At 40.7% G+C, this 18,882-nt stretch overlaps 2 protein-coding genes across 2 annotated transcripts; one reads left to right on the forward strand and one right to left on the reverse strand.

Moving 5' to 3' along the window:
* Positions 1 to 4,228: 4,228 nt before the first annotated feature.
* On the reverse strand, positions 4,229 to 6,831 carry prok1 (prokineticin 1). Its single transcript, XM_010902409.3, has 3 exons — positions 6,657 to 6,831; positions 5,895 to 6,020; positions 4,229 to 4,677 (listed from the first exon to the last, which is right to left on the reverse strand). Exons 1-3 carry the CDS (start codon positions 6,729 to 6,731, stop codon positions 4,558 to 4,560), a joined length of 321 nt encoding a protein of 106 aa, XP_010900711.1. The 5' UTR covers positions 6,732 to 6,831; the 3' UTR covers positions 4,229 to 4,557.
* Positions 6,832 to 14,287: 7,456 nt separating this feature from the next.
* lamtor5 (late endosomal/lysosomal adaptor, MAPK and MTOR activator 5) lies at positions 14,288 to 16,788 on the forward strand. The gene is made up of 4 exons (XM_010902410.4): positions 14,288 to 14,457; positions 14,546 to 14,607; positions 14,880 to 14,997; positions 16,396 to 16,788. Exons 1-4 carry the CDS (start codon positions 14,423 to 14,425, stop codon positions 16,454 to 16,456), a joined length of 276 nt encoding a protein of 91 aa, XP_010900712.1. The 5' UTR covers positions 14,288 to 14,422; the 3' UTR covers positions 16,457 to 16,788.
* Positions 16,789 to 18,882: the final 2,094 nt, after the last annotated feature.

Below are 18,882 nucleotides of genomic sequence, written 5' to 3' on the forward strand. Positions count from 1 at the left end.
GCTTTATATACAGTTACGCTGGACACCAGAACCCACTCACCCGGTGGTCATTGACCATGACATGCCCTCTGTTATCATACAGTAGCACGGGAGTATCGCGTCCTTGACTGGCACGGTATCTCAGGTGTAGAGCAGTAGAGGGCTCGGGTCAGAAGTACCGCACTACACAGTTAATATGCTGTAGTTCAGAACACAGTCGATATCTCAGATTCAGATTGTGAAAGTGCGATATACGGTTATGTGGAACGGCTATCTACCAAAAGTAAATAGGTTTCGGAAACAATGTTGAATTTACACTCCAGACTTTAACACATTGTACTTTTTATGAGGTACAACCAAATGGTCGTTGAGGTCATGTCATAGCAGGCCTTTTTACTTTTGTTCTTTATTTTTTTCTTGACTGCTTTATTGTTCTTCAGTCAGAGGTGAAGAAAGATGACGTCCCTTATTTCCACCGGACCCAACTGCTTATATTTAGTGGTTCTTTTGAAGCTTTTGAAGCTAAATATATGCTGCCAGCACCAGCTTTGTCATTTTCTTTAAAGCCACACATTGAGATCAAGAGTATGATGGCCCTTAACTAAATCACCGGAGAAATCATCCCTGTTGGTTCTTTGATACAGTTTTTCAAATGCAAATATGACTCAATTTCACGTATTTTCAGTGAACTCAAATGATTTCATTTTGTAGTAGCAACACAGTCAGATTTATTATCTTGTTTTTCAGGGTTTAACAAAAAAAAATCCATGTAGAAAGACTAGCTTGGCATATCCAGGCCATATATTTAGATTGCAGCATTTTACTATAACATGTATTATGATTAATGTTTCAGACAATAGTCCATTCACCAAAAAATAATAACACAATGTAATCAATGAGTCATTAATGAAAAATTGGTGTGTTATCAAAGGTTTGTTATTAGCATAAAATAATCTACAGCAGTGATAGTCTCTGACAACTCAGTCGAAAGATTTTATACGCCCATTGGACGGTTTATTGTGTAGAGTTATTTAGTACCGGGTCAAACTGATTCGCCTCCAGAACAGCCTGAACTACTTAGGCCGTTGATTCTACAAGGTGTCGGAAATGTTCCTCAGGGATGTTGGTCCACGTGGTGACTGAGGAATGTGAAGACTAGATGAAGTCATATCATGTATACATATACACGCAATGCATGTCCACAGAAGCCCCTTTTTGTCTTGTCTGGTATATTGTGTACCAGTCATATGGTAGACCTTAATGAAGACAGAGAAAGAAAAGCCCCCAATTGTTGTGTTCACGCCATATCTCTTGTTTTTGAAAAGTAAATATGCTACAATATTAGTAGATAGTCATTTAGATTTATTTTCATATATTGCTACTGCGCAAATAGGTTTCAGAGGTCGTAATCAGAGGTCGTTATCTCATTTACACTTCAATGATGCCCTTGGGACTAGAGACCTAAAAGTCAATGGTTGTGTCCAAAGACAAATATGCTGCATTCTTAAGCCAACGGAAATTTTACAACATAAAAACAGTTTTAAAGTGTGTGATTGAAAAACAGTCAAGTTTCCAGTTGTAATATTCAGGTACAGACAAAGTGATTCCAGTTGTAATATTCAGGTACAGACAAAGTGATTCCAGTAGTAGTATTCAGGCACAGACAGTGTTTCCAGTAGAAGTATTCAGGTACAGACAGTGTTTCCAGTAGTAGTATTCAGGTACAGACAGTGTTTGGTGTTAGTAAATAGTCAAAACAATAGGCCTACAGCTTCACCACACAGCTTTTTTAAGTTGTTTTTTTTTTATTTAATTTTAAATTTGGTGATGAATATAACATAGTCAAAACTATAGCATACAGCACTTGAAACATTCATGAAAATTGCTTCATCCATTTACAAAAAAATCTACACTTATTCATTTGCTGTCTGTTTAAACTATCTAATCCTGAAGGACAGATGTGGAATTTAACAAATAGTAGAGAGGTATGATGGAAAAGGGAAAGTCAATGATATCTATCTGCAGAGAAGGTGATTTGCGGAAAAACAGAAGGAAAAAAGGCCCTTTTGTTAGTAACAAACATTAAGGATGTCAGTCATGAAATGGCAACGCTCTGGAGTACCTTAAATTACATTCTATACTGACGCTAAAACATAGTACCAACAATCCTGGGTGGTTAAGGGTTTGGATTGACAGTGGATGAGATTACCTAGGATATTAACCTAAGCCTACAGGACAGCGTCGGACCTAGGAACATGGTCCTTGCTTTAACCAAGAATACCTAAGCATCCTCATACCATATATTTACACTTTTACACTGAACCTATTCATCAGGCCTGAAACTGTTATGGGTAATAACATCATTTTGGATTGTTGATACAGTGGAAATAATGTTCCAGTGAATCATTTCAGATACCATCCTCACTTTCCCCAAAGAAAACAGAACACCTTAAGAAATTTGCTGAAACTAACCAAGAAATAATGCTTGAGTTACCAAGACCAAGGGGAATAGAGGATGTTGAGAAGAAAAACACTTCAATGTTAAGTTTCAGTTACAATTTTGAGAGTTCCAAAAGTGTTTCTGTGGATGCTCTACAAATTATCAACTGATTGTCAGTAACATTGTAACTACAGTTATATCCGAAAAAAGTTGTCCATGGTCATGCAAGTGTGGGTTATTTCTTCATCTATTAAGCAGGTAAAAGGCATGGAGTTGATTCCAGGTGTGGCATTTACATTTGGAAGCTGTTGCTGAGAACCCACAACATGCGGTCAAATGAGCTCTCAATGCAAGTGAAACAGGCCATCATTAGGCTGCAAAAGAAAATCCATCAGAGAGATAGCAGGCACATTAGGAATGGCCAAATCAACAGTTTGTTACATTCAGAGAAAAAAAGAACGCACTGGTGAGCTCTGGAACGCAAAAAGGCCTGGATGTCCATGGAAGACAACAGGGGTGCATGATAGTAGTATCCTTTCCATGGTAAAGAAAAACCCTTCACAACACCCAGCCAAGTGGAGAACACTCTCCGGGAGGTAGACATATCATTATCCAAGTCTACCATAAGGAGATTACTTCACAAGAGCAAATACAGAGGGTTCACCACAAGGTGCAAACCATTCAAAAGCCTCAAGAATAGAAAGGCCAGATTAGACTTTGCCAAAAACCATCTAAAAAAAAGCCAGCCGAGTTCTGGAACAGCATTCTTTGGACAGATGAAACTAAGATCAATCTGTACCAGAATGATGAGAAGAAAAAAGTATGGAGAAGGCTTGGAACAGCTCATGATCCGAAGCCTACCACATCTGTTTAACATGGTGGAGGCAGTTTGATGGCATGGCCATGCATGGCTTACAATGACACTGGGTCACTAGTGTTTATCGATGATGCGACAGAAGACAGAAGCAGCCGAATTAATTCTGAAGTGTATTGGGATATATTGTCTGCTCAGATTCAGCCAAATTCAGCCTAGTTGTTTGGACGGCGCTTCACTTTACAGATGGACAATGACCCAAAACATACTGCAAAAGCAAAACAAGGTGTTTTTTAAGGAAAATAAGAGGAATATTCTGCAATGGCCGAGTCAATCACCTGATCTCAACCCAATCGAGCATGCATTTCATCCAAATATTTCCGGACCTAATTGTATCTACTAACCCTAACCTTTTTCCTAACCATAAACCTTAACCTAACCCTAACCTTAGCAACATATTGCTTATCAACAGGTTTGAAAATATATTTCGAAATGCCTGTTACATATGTTGATGAGTATGAGTACGTATACTGCAGGGCATTCAGGGTTTCTTGGATCTATGGATGCACATCTTCAAATGCAACCTCTTCCAAAACTCTTGCTTAGGAATCACACAGTGATTTGAGGGGAAAATAGTTTTCAGCAGCAGGCATACACCACAATAAATTAGCCATTAGTACTAATTATTGAATAAATCCCCAGCGGTTGACAATGGCAGTAGTAATTCAGTAGTGTTATAAACAGTAGACATACAGCATCGGCATTGTATAGGAATGGTGAAAATGTGTAGGCAAAAAATAACTAATGGTTTACTACACATTTTAAATGCAATCAGGTAGGAAATCCAGTAGGTTTTATGCAGATCGTGTGTGCTTGGGATAATTAGTAATTCAACAGTCATGGAGGGATATAACATACACAATTAGAATTACAATTACTAACACAATTAGAATTACAATTACTAACACAATGAACAAGAAAACAAAGAGTGACGGAGTGAGTTTATTTGCAAATATCTACAATTTTGATGAATAAAAAACATTACATTGACACAAATAAAACAGTAACAAATTATGATGATCATGGAGCCTTTACCATGGCCCTGTGCACTGAGACTTTAGCCTGCAATTGTTACAACAATACAAATTAAAATGTACGTATGTCGGTCTTGTCGCCAGAGGGCAACATAAATGGTAACTGATGGTAACTAATGGTGCATAGGACAAAGACTAAAAGTTAGAGCAAGAGCAATGTATTGTGGTGCCGTCTTCATTTCCTTACTCCTTTGCGAAGGTCTCCTCGCTCCTCCACTGTCTGTCTGCTGTTAAAAGTCAATGTTCTTGAAGTCGTCGGTACATCTGTACTTACTGCCCGTGTAGCCGGTGCAAACCAAGTGAGGAAGACATGGACAGGTGTGGTGTTGCCTTTTTCCTGGATACGGCACCTTGATTAGAAAACATTAGTTCCAATTCAATTACACCCTCGGTTTGCTTGTAGCTGCCGGTGTGGCCTGTGGGAGACCCTAGAGCATAATGGGTCAAGGAAATCCATTCCAATGAGCCCCTGCCTCCACCCCAGGCTATGCTGGCCAATGTTCAACGGCCCTTAGGATTCTCGGCCACACCTTCGATTCAAGTCAATAACATCTGCAGTTATCAGCTTGCCAACCGCTGTCAAGCAGCCAAGACCTAGATATCATTGTTATTTCAGTGAGTGTGTGTGTGCGCACGCTCTATTGCAAGGATTACATTACATGAGTGAATTAGCTTGAAAAGGCACAATGGTTCAACAAAAATACTTCAGATTCTTTCAGGGCAGGAAATAATTTGGCCAAGATACAAGCAGATGCATCAGTTTAAGCTACAAGCATAATGACGAAAGCCATAGTACGTTGCTACCCTTTCTTTGTTTGTAAATGACAAAACATTTATCCAATTGCAGGTGTTCCAAGGCAGTTTGAATGCCCCGAGTATTTAACGGATAAACCTGCACAGCCAACGGGACAGCTGTGATTGACGTTCAAATAAATACTTTTGACTGGCTGTTATCAAGCACACTAGGCTATAACATAATACATTGTAGATGTTATTTGACTGATCTTTAGGCTACTAAGGGGCTACTAGGTATATGACAGAGGGGCCAGCGTGGTTCAAGCACATGGTCCAGGCATCACCTATTCAGGTGTTTCAGGAGTTAACCCAGAGTTTACTATCTGTTGCGTCGTCACTTGCCATTGGCTGCAATATGATATCTACGTGTGGGGTTCCCACTCAGGATCCCCTCTTTTTCTCAGCTATCATCCCCCACTTCCTTGTATTGTTGTTTAGTAAGCCTTTATTAATTACACCACTGGCATGATTTAGTTAAATTGAGGGACCTAGAATATTCCTTTTAGAATCGCATCCAACAACAGAACATTGACCAAAACACATGACATATTTTAACCACTACTACTTCTAGTACTCCTGTAGTACCACTACTAATACTAATGAACCTAATTTCCATAATAGTAGTGAACCTAATATTGCTTATTTCAGATGCACCTAATGTGATGTTTAATATATTCCCCAAACCCAAAATCTTCCAACTCCCAAATAATTCCGGAAATATACCCCCCCCCCCCCAACCCATGTGTGTGAATGGGTGCACGCGTTTCCTTACCTTGTGGCTGAATGGGTGGCACTCGTCTCCCTCTCCCCCTCGAGGTACGCACATTCTCAGTCCCCTGAGCCACAGGCTGACTGCACAGCACAGACCAAACCCACACTGTATATCTCTGTCACACGCCTGGGAGAGGGGTCGGGATGAAGAGAGTGGGGGCGATGGATGTATATATATATATAGACAGAAAGATAGAGAGTGAGAGAGAGAGGGAGTGAGAGAGAGAGATAGAGGGTGAGAGAGATAGAGATTGAGTGAGAGAGAGAGAGAGATAGGGAGAGCGGGAGCAAAATGCCCATTACATATTTTTTTGAGCGTCACCCAACTTTGAAAGGCCACAGCAAAATGCCTTGTCTCACTTGTGAAAGACATGTTTATTTACAAGGAATGTTCTAAACTGTGTTCGGCTTCAGGTGTTCTGTTTTAGTATGAATTAGTATGTTGGGACCACTCGTAACCCTGGAAACAAGGTTATGAATCCCACCAGAATGTCTGTCTCCCTCTATGAGATCCGTGTCTACAGTCAACGATAACTAGGTTTTTTCTTCAGAAGAACTATGGACATGCTGTCTCGTGCAGTGCCAGGCTTTTAATTGCATCTAACGAGTTCAACAAGTATGGAAATGTATGAACATCAATGAGTGTTGAAGTGTTGCAGATTAGGAACAGGCAAAAACAAAATCAATCATACATGCATTTCTCTTCATTTTAATTCCATAGGACAGCTCCAATTCTCTTTCCATAGACAGCAATGTCACTCACCCCAGTGATGACAGCCCCTCTGGACCAGTTCAAAGAAACCAGGAAGACAAAGAGAAGTAGGACCCTAATCTCCATGGCTGAGGGCAGCAACAGGAGCACAGGATTCGTTGCCACTCTCTCCTCAAAACAGCGACGCTGTAGCACCGTTCAGAAGAGTAGCTTCTCTCGTTTCTCCTCGCGCTTCCTGTGAATCCTTAGTTTTATGTTCATGGGACTTCTCAGATGACATCGGTCTTAATCTTCACCCCTCCCACCCTCCCTCCCTCCCACCCCCCACCCCACCGCCCCCTTACTTTCAGTGTTCACCTCCTCATGCCCCCCTCCCTTGTCTCCTCGGGTAGTCTGTCACCTCCTTCAGAGGGCTGAGGGAGTGTGGAGGGGATGATGGAAGACCTATCGCGATTAGGATTAGTTCCATTTAATTACCAGTCAATTCAAAAAGCCAATCAAACTACAATTTAAATTGAAAAGCTTAGAAATTAATTGGATTGGGGCCAAATCCTGGTGGTTCCTATTGATCTTTCCCTGGTGTGTTTATCTCTATCTTCTGAGTAAATGCCCAGATCTGGCTTGATTAAAGACGCAGCCATTTTTTAAAACATGTTGTGTAATATCTTGTTTATTCTTGCGTTATCTTTAAGGTGAATCACTTTCATACCTCAGTTAGCCATGAAATAACATATTTCAAAGTGAGTGGTTTTTATGACATAAATCGGCAATTTACAGAGACCGTTTTTGTCTCGCAAGGACCAGTTTTACAACCAGTGGCCAAAAATCACAGACTGCAGCTTTAATATAAGGTATTGATTGACATCCGAGACACATTTAGAACAGATAAACATAGTTATTTATTATCCTGGTCTTCCTGTTTGTCTGCACAGAGGCAAGACCGGCCACACTAGAAAACCCCAAACTAGTAACCATAGAAACCTAATCTCATTCTAGGTCTATCTATTCCCTATCTATTACACTTCTAGGTCTATTCTATTCCCTATCTATTACACTTCTAGGTCTATTCTATTCCCTATCTATTACATTTCTAGGTCTATTCTATTCCCTATCTATTACACTTCTAGGTCTATTCTATTCCCTATCTATTACATTTCTAGGTCTATTCTATTCCCTATCTATTACACTTCTAGGTCTATTCTATTCCCTATCTATTACACTTCTAGGTCTATTCTATTCCCTATCTATTACACTTCTAGGTCTATTCTATTCCCTATCTATTACACTTCCAGGTCTATTGTATTCCCTATCTATTACACTTCTAGGTCTATTCTATTCCCTATCTATTACACTTCTAGGTCTATTATATTCCCTATCTATTACACTTCTTCAGACTTGATAAGTGGCCGACGTAATTAGGAGTGTCTGATAAATGGCCGATTTAACATGCAGTCTCTGGCTCATTTATATGAGACAATGCAATGTCATGTTGAAAGAACAGATTTCTTTGTCAAAACACGGATTCCTTTACTCATACTATATATGTATATTTTAGATGCTTTTATCCTAAGAAAATTACAAGGAGTAATTGGGGTTAACTGCTTTGTTCAAGTGAAGGATGACTGACCTTTCCCCTTACTGGCTTTGAGTTTTGCCCCAGCAACCTTTCAATCACTGATCGCATGTTCTAACCACTGAGCTGTCGGTGTCTGTCTGCTGTCCATAAATCTACTATGCTGAATTAACATAATAATTGACGATAATTGTCAGGGCAGGAGATGGCAAACACAACATATCCACATCAATCCACAAGACACAATGCGGGTTTTGAAGATCGTACGTCTCAATAAAGATGTGAAAATGCGAGGCCAAATCGGTGAGTTCAATGGAATATGGAAGCACAGCAGCATTCAAAGCAAAATGCCATATGGCATTATGACACACTGTGAACTAAAGGTCAATCAAGGGACCAACTCCCCCGCTTAGACAGATGGTAGAGCGTTGATTGATACACCCTAAGTGAAACCAGCCGCATACAAAGCCCATTTATTTCCTCCACATATTCATTCCATCTCCCCCTAATAGTCTAGTGTGTCTGTGTGTACGTGTGGTCTGAGGGGTTGACAGTGTGTGTGTGTGTGTGTGTGTGTGTGTGCATGTGTGTGTGTGTGTGAGATGGACAGGGGTGTGTCGGTGGGATATGCTTGTTTCTGATTTAGGGGGTGCCAATAGGGATGAGGGCTGTGAGGGAGGTGGAGGAGGGAAGGGAAGCAAAGAGGAAGTGCACCCTGTGGGTTAGTCAGCAACACATTACCCAGAATACCGTGCGGCAGGTGATGGATTTCTCTGAAGGCCCCATGGCAACATAATTGCATTTCCAGTTTCTGCTGTGTCAGCAGTGGAGAAGTATCAGGCGGACTGAGAGAGCGAGAGAGAGTGAGAGAACGAGGAAGATAAAAAGAGAGGAAGAGAATGACAGAGAGAGAGAGAGATGTCATCCACTGTGGTGAGACCTGTCATACATCACTCTAGCTGACCAGGCTGGGGGAAATGGACACTGTCAATTAAGCAATAACAGAACAGAATTGAACCACAGATTTCGGCCATTTCCTAATTCCCATTCAAGTTTACGAGGCGAGTTGACTGAAAATATATTCGCATTTATAGAAATGACATGTCAGCAACGAAGGTTCACTGCCTTGCTGGGGCACAAAACAACAGATCCATCACCGTGCCAACTCAAAGATTTGATTTAGCAACATTTTGGTTACTGGTGAAATGCCCTAACAGATAGGCTACCCAAGATGCCATTGGAGTTAAGGTCTGAGCCTTTAAATTCATGACCTCTTCCCCATTCTCTTGATATCCAACTTGTGTTTAAGGCTTCCTTGCTGCAAATTCCAATAGATTCAGGACAGTCAATGTTGAGATATGTGTCCCCTCAAGCACATCCCATGCCATTCTGCAGTCCTTGTCAGCCGCAGCAAATGCATTCCCTACAGTACCTCGACTGAGCTCACAAGGGCCCAGGCTGCCGCTAGGAGTTGCTAGGCTGCCGCTAGGAGCAACAAGGCAAGGAAATGATATTCGGGTAATATTGCTAAGTGTTCCGAAAGACATAGTGGTAATCATATTAAACAAACCAGCTTGAGAAGGAGGTCAATATGTTCCCCAGCAAAGAGATAAAATATCTTGAAAGGACAATATTCCCCAATGTTTTGACACTTTTTATGAGTTAGGATAAGCTCATGTGCTGAGCGAACCACAGTGAAATCCTCTGAGACCCCTGTCTTTCCGACATAAGTTATATCTGATTGGACAGCGTGTGACATACTGACCTACCTGCTGGAGGCAACAGTGCCTGTCTTTTGTAGCACTTCTTTCCATCACCATTTGTTCCAGCTGCCAATCATAAGGCTCTGTAAAAAATGTTGGCACAGTTATTTTGTTTCCCTAAAAAGTGACTGTGTGACAGTGGATATGTTCAAAATGGAAAAAGAAACCACATCTGACAAATGGATATGAATAAATAAACCACAAATCTGTGAGGACTGTACAGTATTACTCTCAACCTAAGGCTTCAATATGGTGCAGCGCTTCAACGTAATCTCGCGGAAGAAATTACATTCTCCTGGCTTATTAAAGCTCTACATCAAAACGATGATGTATACCAGGGGTGTCCATACTGTTCCACGGAGGGCCGAGTGTCTGCAGGTTTTTGCTCTCACTTCATATTTGATTGACTATTTAGGTTACTATGTGGTTAGTTTCTACCCTCACCTGGTTGTTTAGGTGTGAACTGGGAACCAAGCACCCCTGATGTATACAGTTCACTGCAGATTCCCCTCAATAAAACGAGACATTTCATAGTACTACTGACCCAATTTAATGACCTTTAGAAACCTTGCACTGACGTAGGCTAATAACACGCATAGGCCACTCATAAACGCATTCATCGATTTTGATGTTCCTATATAGTTTCCTACATCGATGTTCTCATGAAGATTTTGTTATCTACGCGAAGCTTCAAAATGCTCAGTGTGAGTTCGTGAGCAAGCACGGAGGGATCGTGCGTGCCAGCAGCACCTCCGGTCACCCCGAAGACAACTCGGCTGGCCGGCTTTGTCCAGACCGCAGATAAGATTCAGTAGTCCTTTTGTCAGATTTTACCCAGACAGTTCTGCACAGTTGAATAGAGTAGATCTTTTTTAAAGCTCTGTGATAAGGACAAGTATTGGTTGCTCAGATATTATCCCTTATCCTGTCATAGATGTACCTAAAAGCCCTGTAAAGAACCTTGGAATGGCCAGACCATCAGTGTCTGTGGAGATGAGCTTAATAAGACATCTCTGTAATACATACAGGCCCTATATACAGTGGATATAAAGAGTCTACACACTCCTGTTAAAATGCCAGGTTCTTGTGATGTAAAAGAATGAGACAAAGATATGTAATTTCTGAACTTTTTCCACCTTTAATGTTACCTATAACGTGAATAATTCAATTTAAAAACAAACTGAAATCTTTGAGAGGGAAAAATTAAAAAAAAAAAACTGTGTGTACACCCTTAAACTAATACTTTGTTGAAGCACCTTTTCATTTTATTACAGCACTCAGTCTTTTTGGGTAGGAGTCTATTAGCTTGGCACATCTTGACGTGGAAATATTTGCCCACTCTTGTTTGCAAAAGCGGTCCAAATCTGTCAGATTACGAGGATATCTCCTGTGCACAGCCCTCTTCAGATCACCCTCTTCAGGTTTTCTTTGGGTGATGTGCAGTGTTGTTTTTGCGCCAAACATACCTTTTGGAATTATGGCCAAAAAGGTCAACCTTGGTTTCATCAGACCATAACACATTTTCCCACATGCTTTTGGGAGACTTGATGTTTGTTTTCAGCCGGGCTTGGATGTTTTTCTTTGTAAGTAAAGACTTCTGTCTTGCTACCCTACCCCATAGCCCATTCAAATGAATGATACGGGACATTGTTGTCATATGTAGCACACAGCCCGTACTTGCCAGACATTCCTGCAGTTCCTTTAATGTTGCCCTAGGTTTCTTGGAACCCTCCCTGACCAGTTTTCTTCTCGTCTTTTCATACATTTTGGAGGGACGTCCAATCCTACTAGAACAGGGGAACTTTATTTGTGATTAATCACAGTCACTGTAAATGACAATAGAATTTGAATGTGATTGGTTACTTCTGAACACAGCCACATCCACCAGTTATAAGAGGGTTGCACACTTATGCAACAAGGTCATTGTAAGCTTTTTATTTTTTATTTTTCCCCCTCGAAGATTTCAGTTTTTTTTTCAATTGAATTGTTCACATTATAGCTCACATTACACTCACCTAAAGGATTATTAGGAACACCTGTTCAATTTCTCATTAATGAAATTATTTAATCAACCAATCACATGGCAGTTGCTTCAATCCATTTAGGGGTGTGGTCCTGGTCAAGACAATCTCCTGAACTCCAAACTGAATGTCAGAATGGGAAAGAAAGGTGATTTAAGCAATTTTGAGCGTGGCATGGTTGTTGGTGCCAGACGGCCGGTCTGAGTATTTCACAATCTGATCAGTTACCGGGATTTTCAAGCACAACCATTTCTAGGGTTTACAAAGTATGGTGTGAAAAGGGAAAAACATCCAGTATGTGGCAGTCCTGTGGGTGAAAATGCCCTGTTGATGCTAGAGGTCAAAGGAGAATGGGCCGACTGATTCAAGCTGATAGAAGAGCAAATTTGACTGAAATAACCACTCGTTACAACCAAGGTATGCAGCAAAGCATTTATGAAGACACAACACGGGGTTACAAAGAGGCTACAATTTGCACGAGCTCACCAAAATTGGACAGTTGAAGACTGGAAGAATGTTGCCTGGTCTGATGAGTCTGGATTTCTGTTGAGACATTCAGATGGTAGAGTCAGAATTTGGCGTAAACAGAATGAGAACATGGATCCATCATGCCTTGTTACCACAGGCTGGTGGTGGTGGTGTAAAGGTGTGGGGGTTGTTTTCTTGGCACACTTTAGGCCCCTTAGTGCCAATTGGGCATCGTTTAAATGCCACGGCCTACCTGAGCATTGTTTCTGACCATGTCCATCCCTTTATGACCATCATGTACCCATCCTCTGATGGCTACTTCCAGTAGGATAATGCACCATGTCACAAAGCTCGAATCATTACAAATTGGTTTCTTGAACATAAAAATGAGTTCACTGTACTGAAATGGCCCCCACAGTCACCAGATCTCAACCCAATAGAGCATGTTTGGGATGTGGTGGAACGGGAGCTTCGTGCCCTGGATGTGCTTCCCACAAATCTCCATCAACTGCAAGATGCTATCCTATCAATATGGGTCAACATTTCTAAAGAATGCTTTCAGCACCTTGTTGAATCAATGCCACGTAGAATTAAGGCAGTTCTGAAGGCGAAAGGGGGTCAAACACAGTATTAGTATGGTGTTCCTAATAATCCTTTAGGTGAGTGTAGAAGTGGAAAAAGTTCTGACATTATTTATCTTTGTTTCATTCTTTTACATCATAAGAACCTGGGATTTTAACAGGGGTGTGTAGACTTTTTTTATCCACTGTATATATATATACGTTTGTAATGTGATATCTTGGGCACACCGAAGATAGGCTATGTCGCATTCAAATATTGATTTGTTTAGATTGAGTTGCTAAGAGGAGACAACGTGTTGTAAATTAAAACCGTGATGTACCGCCAGTACATCAAGGTGGTTGACAGGACGGCCTAGAGCAAATCTCATTCTGCTTACTGTAGCAAAATATATGCAGTGGCAGCCTAGACATAAAATATTCTATTTCTAAATGGAGAGTACAATGTGAGTTTAGAATCATTTGCAGTGAGTGAATTCCTCTATGATTTTGGCCAGATTTGTTAATGTATCAATGGGGCACAGTTGGTTATCGATCTGTAACTGATTGTTATTATCAATGGTGTAATGGTGAAAACAACATATGAAAATATAATATTTGAAGCCATTAAATGCAGCAATAAAATGTATATATTACAAATATACATACATTTTAAAGAGAGCCTTTCCTTTCGTTCCTATTTGTGAGACGGACCTAAACTAATACCATTTGTGAGACTGACCTAAACTAATACCAACTTAGTGAAATAACGTTGGTTTTACAATGGACATTCCAGTATTAAGGGAAGGTTGTATTCGCAGTAACGAGGATGGACTTGAATACACACATTTTATTTTTTCAAAATGTTAAATTTGGACCAAACATTTAATTAATTAGCTCCTATTAAACTGTGCCATTACCGTACAAATAATATTTTCTTAATCAGGGGAAGATGGATTACAATTTCGTAGTCCTCTAATATAGTTCAATACCTATTGACAAGAGAATTTGAATATTCGCAGGATTGATATTTTAATGCAGCAAGAACTGCCTAGTTCTCCCCAAAGTCAGGGAGGTACACTCATCAGCTGCCATATTTAGCAAAAGGCTTTTAGTACAGGTGTTTAGGTTAATAATAGCTGTTTCTCAATGTCAAGGATCCTTCCTTGACATTGAGAAACGCCTAATGTCTATCGCGAAGGAATTTCTTAACTGCCTTGTTTGCTGATGAAGACTTTGACGGACTGTTCCAGCATGGCCTTGGAACTAAACGCGTAAATGTAATTTAGTCTTCGCGGGTGTCCGTAGGAATCAGGATCACGTGAACATCAGCTGACTGACTCGAAAAAAGTCAGGAAGAAGACAATCGCCAAAACATTTCGTGATAAAAAAACATTTATTATTTTCAGCTAGCTGGAGTTAGGCTATTATAATCATGGAATCTACCCTTGAACAACATCTTGATGACACGTAAGTAATTTTTTTTATTAATATTTGTTTCGAATAGTTTGATTATGTGAAAGTCTCCCTGAAATCTGTGTCAATGTTGTTTTGATAGCATGAAGAATCCAGCCATTGTCGGAGTTCTCTGCACGGACCAGCAAGGACATATTTTAGGCTGTGAGTGAAGTTAGACAAAGTTATGATGCTCTGTCAATCTATCTGACTAGTAATGTAAACGTAGACTGGCAACGAATTACTTGAACGTTTGAAACCAACGACCTAACACTGAAATGGCGATAGCAGTAATTACTGTTTTAGAAAATGCAATAGGTCAAGTAAATCTAGAACCAAATTACTCTTAACTTCGGTAGGGCCTAGTGACAGTTTGCAGTATTTATATATAGTTCATGTGAGTTTGAGTCTACTCAATCTGTTTGTGTTTATTTCAGGTCGAGGCTCCCTGTCTGATGAGCATGGTGGAGTAGTGTCTGTACTGGCCAGGCAGGCGACCTCCCTCACTAGAGACCCAACAGACATCCCCACAGTGTGCCTAGAGTCAGACTCCGGGTGAGGAACCACATCCAGTCAATATCAGAGATGTACTGTGTACTGTTTCAGTCTATAAGACCATCAATAGACTCTCTGGGCCCCATTTACACTTACACTTTCTGATAGTTATCATGTAGCTACACTGTTCCCGTCCTGTCAGAAGGAAAGGCTAAGCTATTGTTTATTTTTACATTTACCATATTTAGCTGATGGTGTACCCAGCTATATTAGGGCCAGATTGGAAATATATTCTTGACACCTGCCTTAGTAAGTGCCCTGGATCTTTAGTGTGTGCTGAGAGCCAGGACACCCATTTTGTCGCCCACCTGAAGTACAGCATCCCACTCAGGGCTGCCCCTAGGATGTGTGCAGGAACTGCATTTTCCTATATTCATTTGCCTACGAAAGTAGGATTAAAAACTTGCGAAGGTCCTAGAAGATTTTTGCCCCATCCTGAACTGAACCCTCAGCCCTTGTTGGAGTTCTGATAGGTTGGCATGTGTAAGCAATATGTTACATGCCTTGTCATGTGCTGAAATGTTACCACTTACCCTCCAGATCGCCCCCGAGTGGCCAGACCAGTTATGGTCGTATATGTATATATCTTAAGGGCATACATCTGCCCAGTGTGGTGCTTTCATGATAACATGCATGAGCATTATGGGAAATTCAGTTTACTGTCCTGCAATGGGCGTTCAGTCTTTATTAGTCGCTATTGTGCCGCCCTCCTGTGGTTATAGGATGTTGTCGGATGTGCACCTCTTTATCTGAGTTGAAACACTGCTGAATCTTTGAACAGTCGAAACAACTTAGCCAATCTGTATCTAACTGTTGCTTAACTGGTCTGTTCATTTATGTCATTTTCAATGCTTTCTTATTAATGGGAGTTGTACAATCAGCAGACATCTGATTTGTCCATTTCCATAAAATGTCTATCTATTTTGAGATTTGTAAATAGGAAAGGATATTATGAAGGGTTGAATTTTTTTTGGGGTAACTCCCCCTAAAATCATGGTTCTGGACTTCCTGCCCATTCCCTCCTGATTCCCTAATGATAGGAATATTGCAATCAGGATTTGTAGTGAGCTGGGACAGGTTGGGAAAGTTGACATCGTGTTTTGACAAATTTTTAAATGACAATACTCTTTATATTGCAGACACTACAAATGACACTGTGAGATCCAATTGAATGATAAGTTCCCTGACTCATCTCAATATAATTTGTAGTAATCCTATGATGGTTGAGTAGTGATGTTTCTTTACATGGAAACAAATTGTCTTCATCAACACGTAGTGTTGCTTAGGGAAGTCGATATGTATTGTATTTCCGTGCTTTGATTTGAAATGTAATATTTTTTGCCACTGACATTTTACAATAGTGACAATATTTTCTATTTCTTTGTTTTTTCCTGGCAGGAATGTTCTAGTGAGAACCCATGGAACCATCACAGTAGCTGTGCACAAGATGGTGTCATAAAGTCAGCTAGCTAATGAAGATGGAGTCCATTTATCTGTTTGTAAAACTGTTAACCAATGTTAAATAATCACACTCAAAGCATGGTCTGGATCTGTGAGTTTGCATTCAGATGTTACATTTTAAATTTTCATGTGTATTTTTTTTTTTTCCCCTCTTCTACTGTTTGGCCCAGAAGTGTATTTAAATGTGTTAAAAGGGTCTGATTGTGTTTGGGAAAATATTTGTTATTCAAGGCTTGGATATGACCTTGTAGGATAACTGCAATAATTTCAAAGTCAGTGTTGACATATTGAATATACATATTCATATTAAAGTCAAAGTAACAAATGTTTCATTAGTAGTATGTTGTGTGTGTCTGCCGGAAAAGTCATGAGGCGACTCCCAAAGCTCAATATAACGGGTCTTAGAGTGTTGAACCACTGTCTTAGTACAGTATGTCTGACGTTTTCTTGGGGTTTTCGGGGCATCCTGAATGGGGAGACAAGTATGAAAATGAATAAGTGTAGTTAGTGTTTCCGCCAAATTATTTCAATGTGTGCGTTTGTGTGTAATGTCACTGGAAGGCCCTTCCTCAATGAAAAATAGAAGTGCTTTGCCAGAGATCGAAGGCGTTTACTCTGAGTTAAGGGCAGCAGGTAGCCGAGGGGTTAGTGCATTAGTCTACTTATCAAGATGTTGTTGGTTTGAATCTCTGAGCCAACAGTGATGCAAAAATATCTAATTGTGCCATTGAGCAAGGCACTTGACCATATTTGCACCTGTAAGTTGCTTTGGATGACAGCATCTGCTGAATTACTAAAATGTTAAAATAAACCGTAGAATTCACTGTGTATTGGCATTTTACATTGCCTTCTAAGTAGACTTAAACCTTAACAGAATTAAGTAGAACTGTCATTTACTCAGTTATTTAACCTATGAAGCACTTCATTTTCATGTAATACGTCTTTGAGTTAGAAAACAAACCGAGGGCTTGCACACTGTCAGCTGAAATGAGTGTTGTCTGAACAGGTAAAAAGCCAAGGTTTTATAAAGGTATAACCAAAGTATAACTAATTTGATGATCCCTCCTGATGATCTGGTCAGCATGATGCAATCCCGACTAAATTCAAAGGATCTGGCGTCCAAGTCCGTGCGAATAGTTACTTCCAAAAGACCAAGCTCCAGACACCAGGAACATAAGCAGTCATTGAAGGGTCCTGACCACTAGGGGGCCCCCAACCCCATTGGTTGGGGTCTCATATTAAGACTAAGAATAGAATCTCTATGCTGTTAGTCACTCCTTTGGCCAAATATTAGCTATGTACATTAGTCTATACGGCTTTATAAATGTAGCAATATTGGTAATCCTGACCAAACACTGGCCTACCAGGCCATGATTGTCAGTGCGCCCCTTGTTTCTGTTGGTCACCCCCACTCTGATACCATAGTAACATGGCATAAGTCAAGACAAAATGTGCTGAAATTAACTTTTAATGCGAGGTGATGGTGGGGATGGGGGCGAGGATGCCCTGACCAAATCTCACTTAGGGCCCCTGAAAGGTTTTAGGTGTTTCTGATTTAGAAGTAGTGTTCTCAGCCTCTGCACTTCAAAGGGCACCTACAGTATTTCCTTTAAAGGTTGTCTCATGTCCGGACCAGGTGACCTGAGCAGTCATGCGAGTTGAGCCTTTTCGGAGGTCGCCTGATTGGCACACAATAATTTCCTTTTCTCTACCAAAATGCTAATTATTCTAGCAATCCGTTTTTTTCTGGTTCCTCGTGTTTCTAGGTTAAAATAGGTTCCTCCCATTTTTTTGGCCAAATAATCCTCCTGCTAACCAAAAATATTCCTCAGTTGCCCAAAGGGGCATCTTTGACTTCTGAACCCTAATGTCAAACCTGTAAGTGTATGTTGGTTAAAGGTAGGCCACGTCGGTGCAGACGGCTCATTTGGTTATGTATACACATGCTGTGCATGTGTCACGCTCCTGGTGCCGTAGCAACGTCTCTTCGTGAGCGTGAAGTGTGCCTCTAGCAGGATGAGCAAGTGAACACGACCCGAAACGCGCTGAACATCGAGTTCGAGGCCACCACTCACATTTCTTGCTACAGCAAGGAGGACTCCTCCAGTCACCTCCAACTCAATGAACCCTGTGCGGCTATGTCAGAGGTCAAAGTTGGTAATTCATATGGCCCCGCATCCCAAATGATATGCTATTCCTTAAACGGTGCCCTTTGTACTGCGTGAAAGGTTTTGACCGCTATGGGCCCTCGTCAAAAGCAGTGCACTTTGGAAGGGACTTAAAATATACAGCACAGTGCTTCCTCAAATATCTCAGGTGTGTATTATGTATATCATATATCGCAGGCCTCCTCCATTTTATCTACGGCACATCAATGCGAAAAATAAAGATTAAATTTTTTTGCACAAGAGTTAAGTCAGTGAT

This window comes from Esox lucius, chromosome 12 (genome assembly GCF_011004845.1).
Source record: "Esox lucius isolate fEsoLuc1 chromosome 12, fEsoLuc1.pri, whole genome shotgun sequence".
In the NCBI taxonomy this organism is placed as follows: domain Eukaryota; kingdom Metazoa; phylum Chordata; class Actinopteri; order Esociformes; family Esocidae; genus Esox; species Esox lucius.